The following is a 12,936-nucleotide window of genomic DNA, read 5'->3' on the forward strand; positions in this document are numbered from 1 at the left end:
TGAATCGATGTCGTAAATTCAGTCGTGTCGTCTACGATGATCAGTAGAGTATCTAGATAATAAATAATTATTTTCTTTATAATTTATAAGTTTAAGTAATAGTACTCTTATATTGAGTAAGCGCGGCATACCTATAGAAGTTTGAATTCAAGCTCTGATCGGACGCCATAGTTTCTGGTATTTTCAGTATCGCAAAAATTTGATTATGAAATTTCTTAAGAAAACTTTCGCAGGTCTTAGTCGAATTTTAATAAATTTCAGTAAATCATTTAGTTCGAAACCTTTCAATTCTAGGCCTCGTCATGAAAAACAGTGACTAGTGCTCGTGTCCCCAATGTTTGAATTATAGTTGAAAAGGATAGAACATTGTTAACATAATGACTCGAGTCGACACCGTTCTGAAGACACGACGACGATACGAGTAACTTCGACATGAATTTTTAACAGTGCTCATTGTTCGCTCACTCTACAAATAAACATTTGACAAAAGTTCGTTGGCTACATAGTGTATGGTTCGTTTATACTCTGCGCTATATTTATGAACTAATTCGAAATTGATGAATACTCTGTGAGTAATCATGAACGATGCGGTTATGTTCGAAGCGTACATGAAGTGTAGGGTGACGGCCAGATCGTACTATGGACCATATTCGGTGGTAACTCGGGAGCAGTGAACTGTCTAGTGTACGGCGATGTCGCTGGACGCGTTGGGCGCGCACGCGTCGGGCGGGAACGCGTCGGGCGGGAACGCGTCGGGCGCGCACGCGGGCGGCGGGAACGCGACGGCGCCGCTGTGGGAGGTGGCGCCCATGGTGCTGGACGTGTTCTACCGGCCCGACGTGCCGCTCATCGTGCTGTACGTGCTCGTGCTCACCGCCTCGCTGCTCGCCAACACGCTGCTCATCTTCATCGTCATCAAGTTTCAGTACATGCGCAGGTGAGTGCCATTACGATACTGAAACGTATACTGATATAGGTATTGATATTATTATATTAAGGTTCACTGTCTTTGTCGATAAGTAGTACATTAATAAATAATAGTAATAATGAATACGTATAGTAAAAAACATACTTTAATAAGATAAAGTCATTAAAATATTGTATTGTCACCGATCCTTGATAAATGTACTAAGTTTGAATTAAAAATTTCTGCGTTAAGTGGTTCAAAATCGAGTCCAAATAAGTTGATTCAATTCAAGAAGCTATTAAAAATTGTTTATTTGATTGTGAATTTTAATGGTTGTTGAGACAGAAAAACATGTTTGAGTATACTAACTCAAACATGACAACCTACAGACTAGTGTGTTAAAGTTAACACTCCTCCCTTTAGTACTAGACACTATGAAATTAAAAAAAAAAAGCTGTATTTAAATTCATCGTACCTACTTTGGGAACTACCACTGAACAGACAAAATAAAAAGTTGTATAAAACAAAGGATATTTTAAAACGACCGCCAGATTACATTACCGATGTGCAGGTGAGCAAACATATGGACAGAAAGCAACTTGATAATTAGCGGTTGCTCTGCGAAGTTTTTACTTTTTACAACAGAATTTGCACATTATTATTGATAATGGACTTCACCGAGTGGCGAGACGTCAGATGTTCTAAAACTTTTTAAATTGCAGATTAGATTAAACGTTTTCTTTTATTCGATAAATGTTTTTTGGTAATGGAAAACTTTAAGGTGAAAGAAAACGTTTGAAGGATTTAAAGCGCGGTTTACATATTATAATTATTTTACCTGACGTTTGGAGCACCCTGTAGTGATCTTGACCACTGGCAATTGGACTGTATGATCAATTAATCGAGTTTGGAGTTCGCTGAAAGGTTTGCAATTTATAAACTCACGCAACTCGCGTAAATAAAAAAAAAAAACAGATACACAACGGATACCTGTGAAGGTCAAGTTTACTAAAAAAAGTTCATCTTTAGTTTTACAAAATGAAGTTTCGTTGAATTGAAACAAAGTCTACAGTGAGAACATAGTCAGGCCCGTCTTTAATTATAAAATCCTTCAATAGATGTTCAAAGGAGTTCAAATACGTTAAACTAGTTTGAGCGCCAGACATTTAAAATATACAATTAATTTTCAAAGGCTGAATGACCGTTAATTTTGTTTGTTAACAATGTCTAATGAAGTCGTGAACTGCGAAACTCATTAAAGGCAGCTGAATAACGTCCCTCCGTTTCACAATTATTTATCGTCACAGTCGAAGTCGCGATCGGATTGCGATCCGTCAACGTGATTAACTCGAACACGGCAGTCACTTAGCGCGGCTCCTGTGATGCCAATTACCGCCCCAACAATAATGCCTACTTACCGGAATACAGCATTTTCTTCACTTAACCTTCATCTAAACTTAGAATAATTATAAAAAAAAACTGAACTTCTAACAAGAAAAGAAAATCCAACTTTAAGTTTTCGTCAATAGCGATACAATCATAAGCATTGTAAACTATTTACATAAATTATTGTGACTGTCGTTCTGTCACATAATATGAAAGATCAGAAACCAAGAAAGCACTCTACGTAATATTGTTTTTGAAATTTAAGTAAGAAAATCGTATAATTTTCAGTACTTACCGATGGTATGTGATTCCATTCGACTTAAAGTTACTGGTTTCACTTCGGTTTTACAAACTTTACCGGAACAACACGGCATTGTCAAATAATACCCGGCCGACGGTCGAACGTCAATTGAATGCAACAAACAGCATGTGTTCATGTGTTTCTGTGAACTGTGGATACAATGGACTCCTCCTTTCCTCTTCCTTCATTGTATCGATTTTTTGTTTCATTTATGGTCACCCGTAGTAGATAAACATTTATTCAGACCTAGGAAATAATAAAGTAATATCAATTATTGTTTACCAAAAAAATCTATGTATAAAATAAAAGATAAATAGAACTAATTGAAAATTAAAATGTTAAAATAACCAGGCGCTTAATTTGGCGCTATTTAAAATGCTGTATCATACCAACACTCCTCCTACTCTATAGACAGACTCATGTTCCAATATTAGAATTCGAATATGTAATAAATACCAGTGTCTCTAGTATCTTAATGTTTTTGTGTGAATTTATTATATTGTAGCAGAAAGATTTAGTATGCGGTGAAAAAATGTCTGGCAAATTGTGTTTATTATTTTAAGTTATTGCTATATGAATTACCTGAGGGGCTGCGAACATTATAAGAAATCACATTTTGTTTAGAATAGTAATTTATAAAGAAATAATATAAAATATGTATGTTACTTAAATATAAAGTTTTTCTAGCAGAAAGAACTATGTGACTAGTGTATAGATTCAACGATATCATTGAATATGAAGTATGCACTGTAATAGGAGAAAACAAGAATTATAATTAAATTTCGTTTATTTTAAGTAAAAGGCAATGATACCTACTGCTTACCGAATCGGTGGTAAATGTTAAAAATATGTAATGACGATTCAAAAATGCTTCTAGACGAAGTCTAATTGAATACATAAATGTTTGAGAATGAGTTTCAGTTTTATGTTTTATTGAGAGCGAATTAATAAATACATCTATAATACCATAATAGTATTTTTATGTCAAATCCTTTTTAATGATTATTAATAATTATTACATATTTGCTAGATAACAGGTTTTATCTGTAGGTGAGCACGAGTATACATACAAAACAAAAACACATATGATTAAATTTAATTATGTCATGATAATGATGGCTAATATAATTTTATTTAATTTATATCGGTTTGAAAAGCAGAGTCACTGCAAAAACTCACATTTTTTCCACGTCTATTGGATTATTTCAAAGATCCTACTAGGTAATCACGTAGATGTGGATCACTTGCATGATTGCGTCAACGTAGAGGTTGTTCCCTAATAACCGAGGTTGGCACGCGGCCATAGTTTCTTGATGCAAGCGCAGTTAGCGGATTGGTTCTGTACACAATTACGGTGCAATGAAATGCAATGCAGCTCCACTCGTGGCGAGGCTCTCAACTCATTTTTCGCTCGAATGGTCTAGGATTGCTTTGAATATTTCTTCTACAACGATTGAGAAAAGGTTTTATATATCTTAGTCTTAGAAAATTTATAGTATTCTAAAGTAAACATAGGAATACAAAAATTAACTTATACTACTTTGAACTGATGCCGTAATTAAAATATACAAAAATCGCTACATAACGTGGAATTAGCAATTAATAACAGTTAACTTCAATTTTTTATACTGTACTTGAATATAATAAACATACGTGTAAAATTGATAATTTAATAAATATCGAATGATCAAACATCATAAGTGAACACATTCTGGATAATAAATATAAAAACTTAATAGTTTACTGTTACGTTAAAACATAATATTTTCCGACATTCGAATATCACAATATTAATTATTATCGTTCAGTCTATCGTAAAATCAAATATGCCTAAAACGATAATGTAGAGTCTATGTGGCGGTCGTGGCGGCTCACTTCATAAAGCATTATGCTAAAAAAGCTTTTGATATTATGTAAATATGTACTAGACAATGAATTATGGAATCAAAGTCATGTATAATACAAGTAGCACCCCGCGGTTTTACATTAGGGATTATACGTTACGTAGGTACACTGCTATGTTAAGATGATTTATAATACAAAAAAAATCTTAAATGTATAAGTACAATATAGTGCGATATTTAGGTATAAAAATACATATATTATGTACTTGAAATAAACTATATAGGATGTCATCTGATATGTTTCGTCAAAAATAATAATGTTACAAAAATTTCAAAGATGAAGATTAATTACGTAACTCTTTTTGTTATAATAAACTATGATTGTTAAATATGTTAAATAACTATTATGTTATATAACTATTATGTTGATAGTTGCTACTATCAACATAAAACCTATCAAGTATTTAACGGTATTCAAAAATATAACAAAGTAAATAAATATAGCCCACCTCTCTGGTTGTGGTTAGCGAATCGTTAGTTTGGACAAGCCTTTCTGTCTGATGCTGTGGTGGTCTGTGGAGGGCACATTAGCATGCAAATTGTCCTGTCGCTGCAGAGTTCAGATGATGTGTCACTCTAATGCTATTCAGCGATGATGTCTGTACTTAATGATAATGTTATTAATAGAGGTCGTATTACAAGCGTCTGGTAGACTCGTTTTGTGTACATTTGGTTTATTGCATTTGATACTCTAGAGCCTAGGCATATGAATCATGTGCTATATACCTAATAATAATAATTAATAATATGTTTTGCGAATTAACAATATTTTTGTAAGTAACTATTTAATTTTACATTGTAGTAATATGTAACAGTAAATAGATACATATAGTAACAAATCAAGTAATTTCAGTTTATGAAATTACAAATCAATTAGCATCAGAACTTTTCAACGTCATCAAATTAATAATTTGAAAGAAAAACACAAACTTTAGTAATCAGGGGTATCTCCAAACAGAACAGATTTGTTTAAAGGTCGAGTGATCAATTCCACTCGTAGGTCCGGAACTGGACATTCCAAACCGAAGTTATGTAATTAAATTGATGCGTTAACCCGGAAATCCAATTACATGCAATACAAAATGATGAGTGCAAAAATTTTAGTTGTAATTTGTCTCGATATTCACATAGTTATTTCTATTGAAAAAAATTGTAGTTACGGATTCGATTGTTTTTCAAATTAAGCCAAGTCAATATACCTTACCTATTCTAAATAAAACAAATCATAAATTCGTTAAAATGTTTATACGCAGTTCTAAAATAACCTATTAGGACTAGTAAAAAGTTTCATTTCCTATAAAATAAGTGATGGCGGCGTCGTAAATGTGGATGTATTTCATTTGTAGCGACTATAAAGTGTCCAATAAACGCGTGCTGAGATTCGATCACCAGACGGCAGACACCAACCAACAACCAGGCGGGGTTATTTAAATCCATCGTCTGCTTCATGCTGTGCGGTGTACGGTCACAGAATATATTATAATAAATAGTACTACGGTACGGTGGCTATGTATTGCTAGCCGCACTATTTCGTCAACTATTTGCTAACTAATTCCTTTCATAAATTCATTAATAAATGCTGATGTGTTAATTGTTTTTAATGTATTTGTTCATCGTCTTTAAATTTATATCTTCTTAGATAGAATAATGGAAGAGTCTTTAATGACTTGTTCAATTAAGACACGTTTCACTTGTCTCTAAACGAGCGAAAATGTATAACTAAACATGTAAAATACGAGTTAATAACAACGTTACTGGAGCTGAAAATGAGGAGTATCACTGATAAGGGCAAATTTCCTGACGAGGCGGCGTCACCCGCCAAATTGCTGCGTCACTGCTCTGCGGCGCCGGAGTCATCACTCCGATAGCTGGCTACAATCACACCTGACTGGCACACGCAATTCAATTTGTATTCAGCGACATTTAAAGCAATTAGAGCAAAGCAGAAACCATTGTATCGTTAGTAATTAATTTCACCAGTAAGGACGAGACCAAAAATGAAATGCGAGCAAATAAAAATAAAAATAATAATTTACCTACTAAAAATTTAAGGAAGAAAGAGTACGGGAATTTTGGGATTTCGTCTAAAAGGACAATGTAACATTTGAAATGCATTTTACGGCTGGGTAAATCCGAGTCATACTTTATGCTACAGCGTGACTTGACTACCAACCTGTCTCCTTATTGTCCCTCAGTACTGCAAATTTTATTTATATTATTATTTTGTCCTGTTCATGCTAGCCATGTGCAAATGTGATTCAGTATAGAAACGAAAAATGTGAGATTCAAGCTTTATTACATTCAAATCTATCAGAATACAAGATTATTTTGAACATATTATAGCAGATAAATTAAAAGTGCGTGCTCGTTGAATTTCTATACTTTAATAAACTATATTTCATGAAGTCTAACCATACGATACCCAATAAAAGTAATACAATTGAAGAAGATGGTCCTTAAAAAAATGTTGCAGAAAATTTATGAAATATTCCCTCTATTACACTGATCTCGTTACGTGGACTACAAAGAGAATAATAATAGAAATTGGATTTTAAAATGTTGGTATAAAGAATAAGGGTGCGCAGCGATAAATCATTTGGGCCTTGCAAAGTGATTTTAGCGAAATAATAAATTCTAAATGTATATTATTCTCAGTTATTCCGAAATAGTATTATTGTCCATTGGCTGGTTTGATTAATATCACTGATTACAATTTTGTACATTAAGGCCAAAATCACTTAGGAATTGACTAGGCCCAAATGTTTTTCTATATTCTACAAACGATATTGACTCTATTGAGAAGAACAATTTTGTATGCGTTTAAAAAGCTCGAATAAATAAATATATGATTGGTGTTGAATCTAGACTCTAGATTCTTCCAATAATATATTTCTATAATGATAGATTGTAGAATGATAAAGGATATAAACAGAATAATTTACAAAGAATGTAGAAGCGCCCTGCATTAAAGTTGTATGATATGCGTAACTTTTCTTGTTAAAACTCGAAGCTTAAAGGATAGGATTAGTTTACATCTCGTCAAAAAAACTATCGTGAAAGCGACAAATGTAAGAATGGGCAGGTAGACCGCTCTTTAACTGTAAGCAATATTACCAAACCATAAGTTTGCTTATGGAATTTTGTTCATTAATATATTCTACATTGCAAAACACACGTTATCCTCTTCAAAATATTTGCGGATATTGGTAAATAAATCTTCAATACATTACTGGCACATCGAATTTAGGAATTTGCGAAAATTTCCGTTGTTTGTGACATCCCCATTTCCCATCGCCAACAATGTGGGTTCGAGAGTAGGCCACGTTCAAAGCTTATCATATTTGTTAAATATATCGCACGATACTGTCTAGTACGTTATTTTTGATTCGTTACAAGTAAATATTATGATACTGATGTTTTTTTGGTATTTACTCTTAATTTTTGTTTTATATAATGAACTTATGTGTTAAATTGTAATTTAGAGGAATTTTTCGGGGCTTGCTATTCTTCTTATTTATTGGTAAATCTTATCTTATTAAATAACATTCAAAATCTACTTTATAAGCTTAGGCAAATTAATTAACTAGCGGTACATCCACTAGATAATTCCATTAATTTTCTTAATAAAAACTCTCTTGGCACAGGAGTGAAGTAAACCCAATCATAAAATCCCTCGGTAAATGAAAAAAAAAAAAAAATAGTTTCAGAACCTGAGGTAAAATCTAGAAGAAAGTTTATTAATCTTTTGATAGATTATTACCTCGCAAGAGTTGGCGTGAGAAATAATAAAGATAACTTAAGTTTCACATCTCTGATTTTAATGAGCAATGTTCGTGCCTTAAATTCCTTCTCGGTTACACGTTAGTTTTACAATGTATCTGGGAAAATACTGCAGTTTATAGAAAACATTTTGTCAAGGTGTATGCCATCATATGATTTTAAAAACTCGCATGTAATATGTAGGTATCTTTTCTATATAGATATCCAGGCAATTCAAGAATAATGCAAGTGCAGGATTACGGTTAGGCGATTACCGTTTACCGATGCGTTACACAAATACACACAATGAATAACGCGTCTGTTTGTTGAGAGAGAGCAGCCGGCTGCGTGAATTACACGTTTTGGCAATAACTTTGTTTATTCTGACGAAGAAGTGTTCGTATTTCGATTGTCTACATTCTGCGGCTTCAATGAAAACCATTTTATTGACACGATATCTATAAAAAGAGATCCACAACAATGCCGTAATTTGGTGATTATGTTGATTACGATGCATAAAAATAACATATTATGAAAATAAACTTTCTTCTTTATGGGAGACCAGTTTTTATATACCTATGGTTCCGACGATCTTGCACTCGTAATTTTTATTGTATTTCATTACTATTGTTTAATTTCGGGACTGTTTTGAATCTAAGTTATTTATATTTGTGTTTTAAATAGTACGTCTGTTTCGGACTCTTTCACAATAATATTAAGAAATATGTAATAATAATTTGTCTATTTTTATAGAAGGTACAAAAAGACAATTAAACAAAAACCTATAAAAGGGGAATTTACCCGTTATAAAGCTTTTTGTTTGTATTTGTATTGAAAATATAAAATTATAATAAGAAGAAGAACCATTATCATGAATATAAAAGAGAATTTTATTTTAATTTTAAGAATAAATTACTTTATAATTATTGGTATTAAGTATCAAAGATGAATATTAAACTTTTATTTTGAAAGTTCGAGACTCATTACGATTGAGTAAATATTACTTTGATGGATTCCATCGGATCAAATAGTTGCACAGAGAGTCTACAGTCTACAGGTCATCGTGACTACAGCGCGGTATTTTTACATTTGCGACAATTGAACTTCTAAAAGGGATAACTAAGATGTACGTGCGTGTACCTAACTAATATTTTAATTTTTTTTGTAAGGTATTTAATAATTTGTAGAAAACGTTCACGTTGACATGTGAATGCGGTTTCATATAATATTTTGCATTCAGTATAGAAATTATTATTATTGGAACGAAATGGAAATGGTAATGACCAAAAGCCGATTCTATAAATACAATATGAATATGAAATTACATCGCGCGTTGCCTTTTATTTTTAATTACGTACAGAAAAGTTAGTTTAATATTGTATTTCCATTTTAAATAATCTTAGAGCTCGTGGTATATTATAATTGTACACGCAAAACGTAAGGTGTCATCCACAATGAAGCATATTTTCCATTTAAGTGTACCTATTTTCATAACTGCTAAGATGCGTTTTAACCTGTGTTTTAAAAAAAAAGAAGAAACTTGAATATGAGCGAAAAACGAGAATATTAAGCAATTAAATTAAGCATTATTAATGTTTTCATGAAATTTTCATTGCAATATTTTTGGACGAGATTAAATTTTTCATATTTTTTCTTATTTGTTTCTTTGACACCAATTTGTATCCACTTGATTTCACAGATTATACTTTAGTATACTTGTAGTTAGATTGATCAGTGCTGATAGGATCACTTATAAGCGAGTTAGCGCTGTCGACTGTAAGCTGATTAAATTAACATTAAATCGTTTTGGGATAAGTCGGTGCTGAGAATCTTATCTATAATCCGAGAAATCGGGGCTGCTGTAAATACTGTGCCTAGAATTAGACATTCAATTTTAGAACTCGATACAATAATTCCCTCGTGGACAATCTTCACTTTAATTTTAAAAGATTTTCAAATCCTTGAAGTAAATTTTGTGAAGATCGAAGCTGTATTATTATATAGTCCATTATAATATTAAATTGCTCTACGCAAATTCTTCATAGATATAAAAAAGTTTTCAGGTTTCAGTTTCCTAATATGAATCCATCAACACATTTACATAATATACATATCTGCCTATAGAGTATATTACTATTATTATAGAATACAATATTTATATTCGTATCTGCGTATAAACAAAACGAATGATGTGACTATAATATAGTTTAAATTGCGTGATCACTCGCAAACAAACGAGAGGGTAAATAAAAGCAAATCAATAAACAATTGAAAACCTTTTAAATGCCCCCAGGCAGCCCCCGGGCTCAGTGATCGGGCTGGATGTCCACTCAAACAGTTCCAAGGAGCTTTATTTGGGATCATTCAGAGGACTAACGGGCTCTTAAATGTTCTTATCACTGCGGACTGCGGTGAAACAATCACTTTCACAATGCGACGGATATAACGAAATAATTTGGTTTGATAGGAAGTATATAAATAATAAATATATTATGTAGCTTTTGATTTAATCCTTTCATATAAATAAAACTTTGAGACGATTGGTAATCGTTTAAACCATTTTAAATGTAATACAGCTTGGTCCGTCCGTAATGATAATTGTATATTAAATTCAATAAAAGTCTTAATTTGTTGCAACAATGTATTCCTGTTGAAATTTTATAAAATTTTTCAATTAAAATAATTTGTGTAAAAGAATAAACTGTCTATAAATAAATTGAGTCTATCAAGTTCTACTTCATTACACACTTTAAAGTATTTGTGTGATAAAATAAATGTTCTTTTTAAACCTGAAGATAAGGTAATATAAACATGGAATTATATATTTTTTTGGCACAAAAACAAAAAATATGGATTTAAAACACCTAATCTGTACGGGGGTGTTACCGCACCGCCCACGCCTGCCTCCGGGCTGCTATTGAGATTACAAAATCGCCAACAAGACCAAGAAGCTAGCTTAAGCTTTCGTGAATAAGCTATTTATAGTGTCTTTGCGTGTGATTTTACTTGAGTATTTAAAGATGATAGGCATAATAATAAATCTTACTCCAAAAAGGGAGTCAATAAATGGTTAAATATATTACACGGATATATAATAAAAAAAATAAAATAACGAGCGCTAAAATATTATGCAAATACGAGCATTGAACATAATATTACATAAGTCTATTATTTGACCTCGCTGGCAACGTAAAGGTTCACTGTAGTGAGATTAACTTAATGCAAGAGAACGTTCACGGTTAAGCAGTTTCACAAGTTATTTCTGAGACTTAACTTTACGCTTACTTAGCGTGGAATTTAATTTAACTTAATTGAAAGCGTTATTCATAACCTGACTAATTGAGGGTAACTTTCGTCATGTTATGAGGTACTTATCATAGCTTCCTGATACGTATTGTTATACATTATATTTTCTAAATTATTTCAAAATAACCTTAACTGTTAATAAGTTTATAAAAATATCTATGTATTAAGTAAAGTACGGGACAACAATATTATTATTATATATAATTCAATTTTTTTTGTTTTTCTGTCAGAGTTTTCCGATTAATTTCCTAAACAGCTATGTTGAATAATGACAACGATAGAATTAATATATAATACATAACATTATTGATCGGGCTGGATATTTTTACTTCTTATTATCAACCGGATCATTTTTTATAATTTCTTATTGTTATAAATTTAATTAAGTTGGACCTTAAAATGTGGACACTGAGATATGTTGCTAAATAAATACACTTGAGAAGGGTCTGAAACCGTAACATAGGTAACGTCATGACATATTAAACCTAATAGGTACTCGCCATTAATATTAATAAGACAAGGACTGGGATATAATTGTGTGCGATTTTATGGGGAAGTCGAGTGTAGATAATAATTCATACCTAGGTACATAGTATTTTAAACTGACTGATGATCATGAAAGCAGAATTCAAGAACTTTTAAACATAACTTAAACTTCACTCTGTGTGCGCCTAAGGATTTGTACGAAGTTTTAAGCCATCATCCAATGTAGTCGGTTGCACGGTAAAGTGAAACTTTTTTAATTTTTCACAGACAACTATGTGATTAAAAAATCTGGAGTTTCTTTTATTGTTCGAGCCTGCTGAGCCACAACTGATCTAGCTTCATGTACATGTACAGAATAAATATATATAAATATCCCTGGCATGGCCACATAATATTTTTCAGGAAAATACCCAATTTTGAATTATTTAACGAGTAGCTTTACGAGGCAATAAATAGAGTAAAGCATCACCTTCATAAAATAACAGGAAATAATATCCGTGTCAAAACACGAACGAATTTGAAAGGACAAAAGCCTTTCGTTTGGAAACATGGAAAAGTTCAAAGAAGGCCATTGTGATTGTCATTCGAAGTTTGCGAATGTTTGCTGTCACCAAATGATTAGTCATTTTGTATTTTTACCCGCGACTTGAAACCTTATATCTAATTCTTAATTGACAGTTTAATGCTTTTCCATGAAAACTCTCTTCATTATCTCTTTAGTTACAAGCAATTAGAACCCCATTTCCGTTTGATTCAAATGTTTCTATCGTTTCTATAATCCGTTTATGGAAAACGAAACTGTTGAATATTTTTTCATCTCCGTTTGCATAAGCAGTGCAAAACAAAATAAAAATCAAAAGTAATAGCAGATAAAAAGATATTGACAT

General features: G+C 32.1%; 1 protein-coding gene across 1 annotated transcript in view; it reads left to right on the forward strand.

Moving 5' to 3' along the window:
• The first annotated feature begins 692 nt into the window (after window positions 1–692).
• LOC123692591 (QRFP-like peptide receptor) overlaps window positions 693–12,936 on the forward strand; it is an 81,598-nt gene continuing 69,354 nt past the window's right edge. The window contains exon 1 of the mRNA XM_045637355.1: window positions 693–937. Within this exon, the coding sequence (XP_045493311.1) occupies window positions 693–937 (245 nt within the window). The remainder of the gene's footprint in view (window positions 938–12,936) is intronic.

Source organism: Colias croceus, chromosome 6 (genome assembly GCF_905220415.1).
Source record: "Colias croceus chromosome 6, ilColCroc2.1".
Lineage (NCBI taxonomy): Eukaryota > Metazoa > Arthropoda > Insecta > Lepidoptera > Pieridae > Colias > Colias croceus.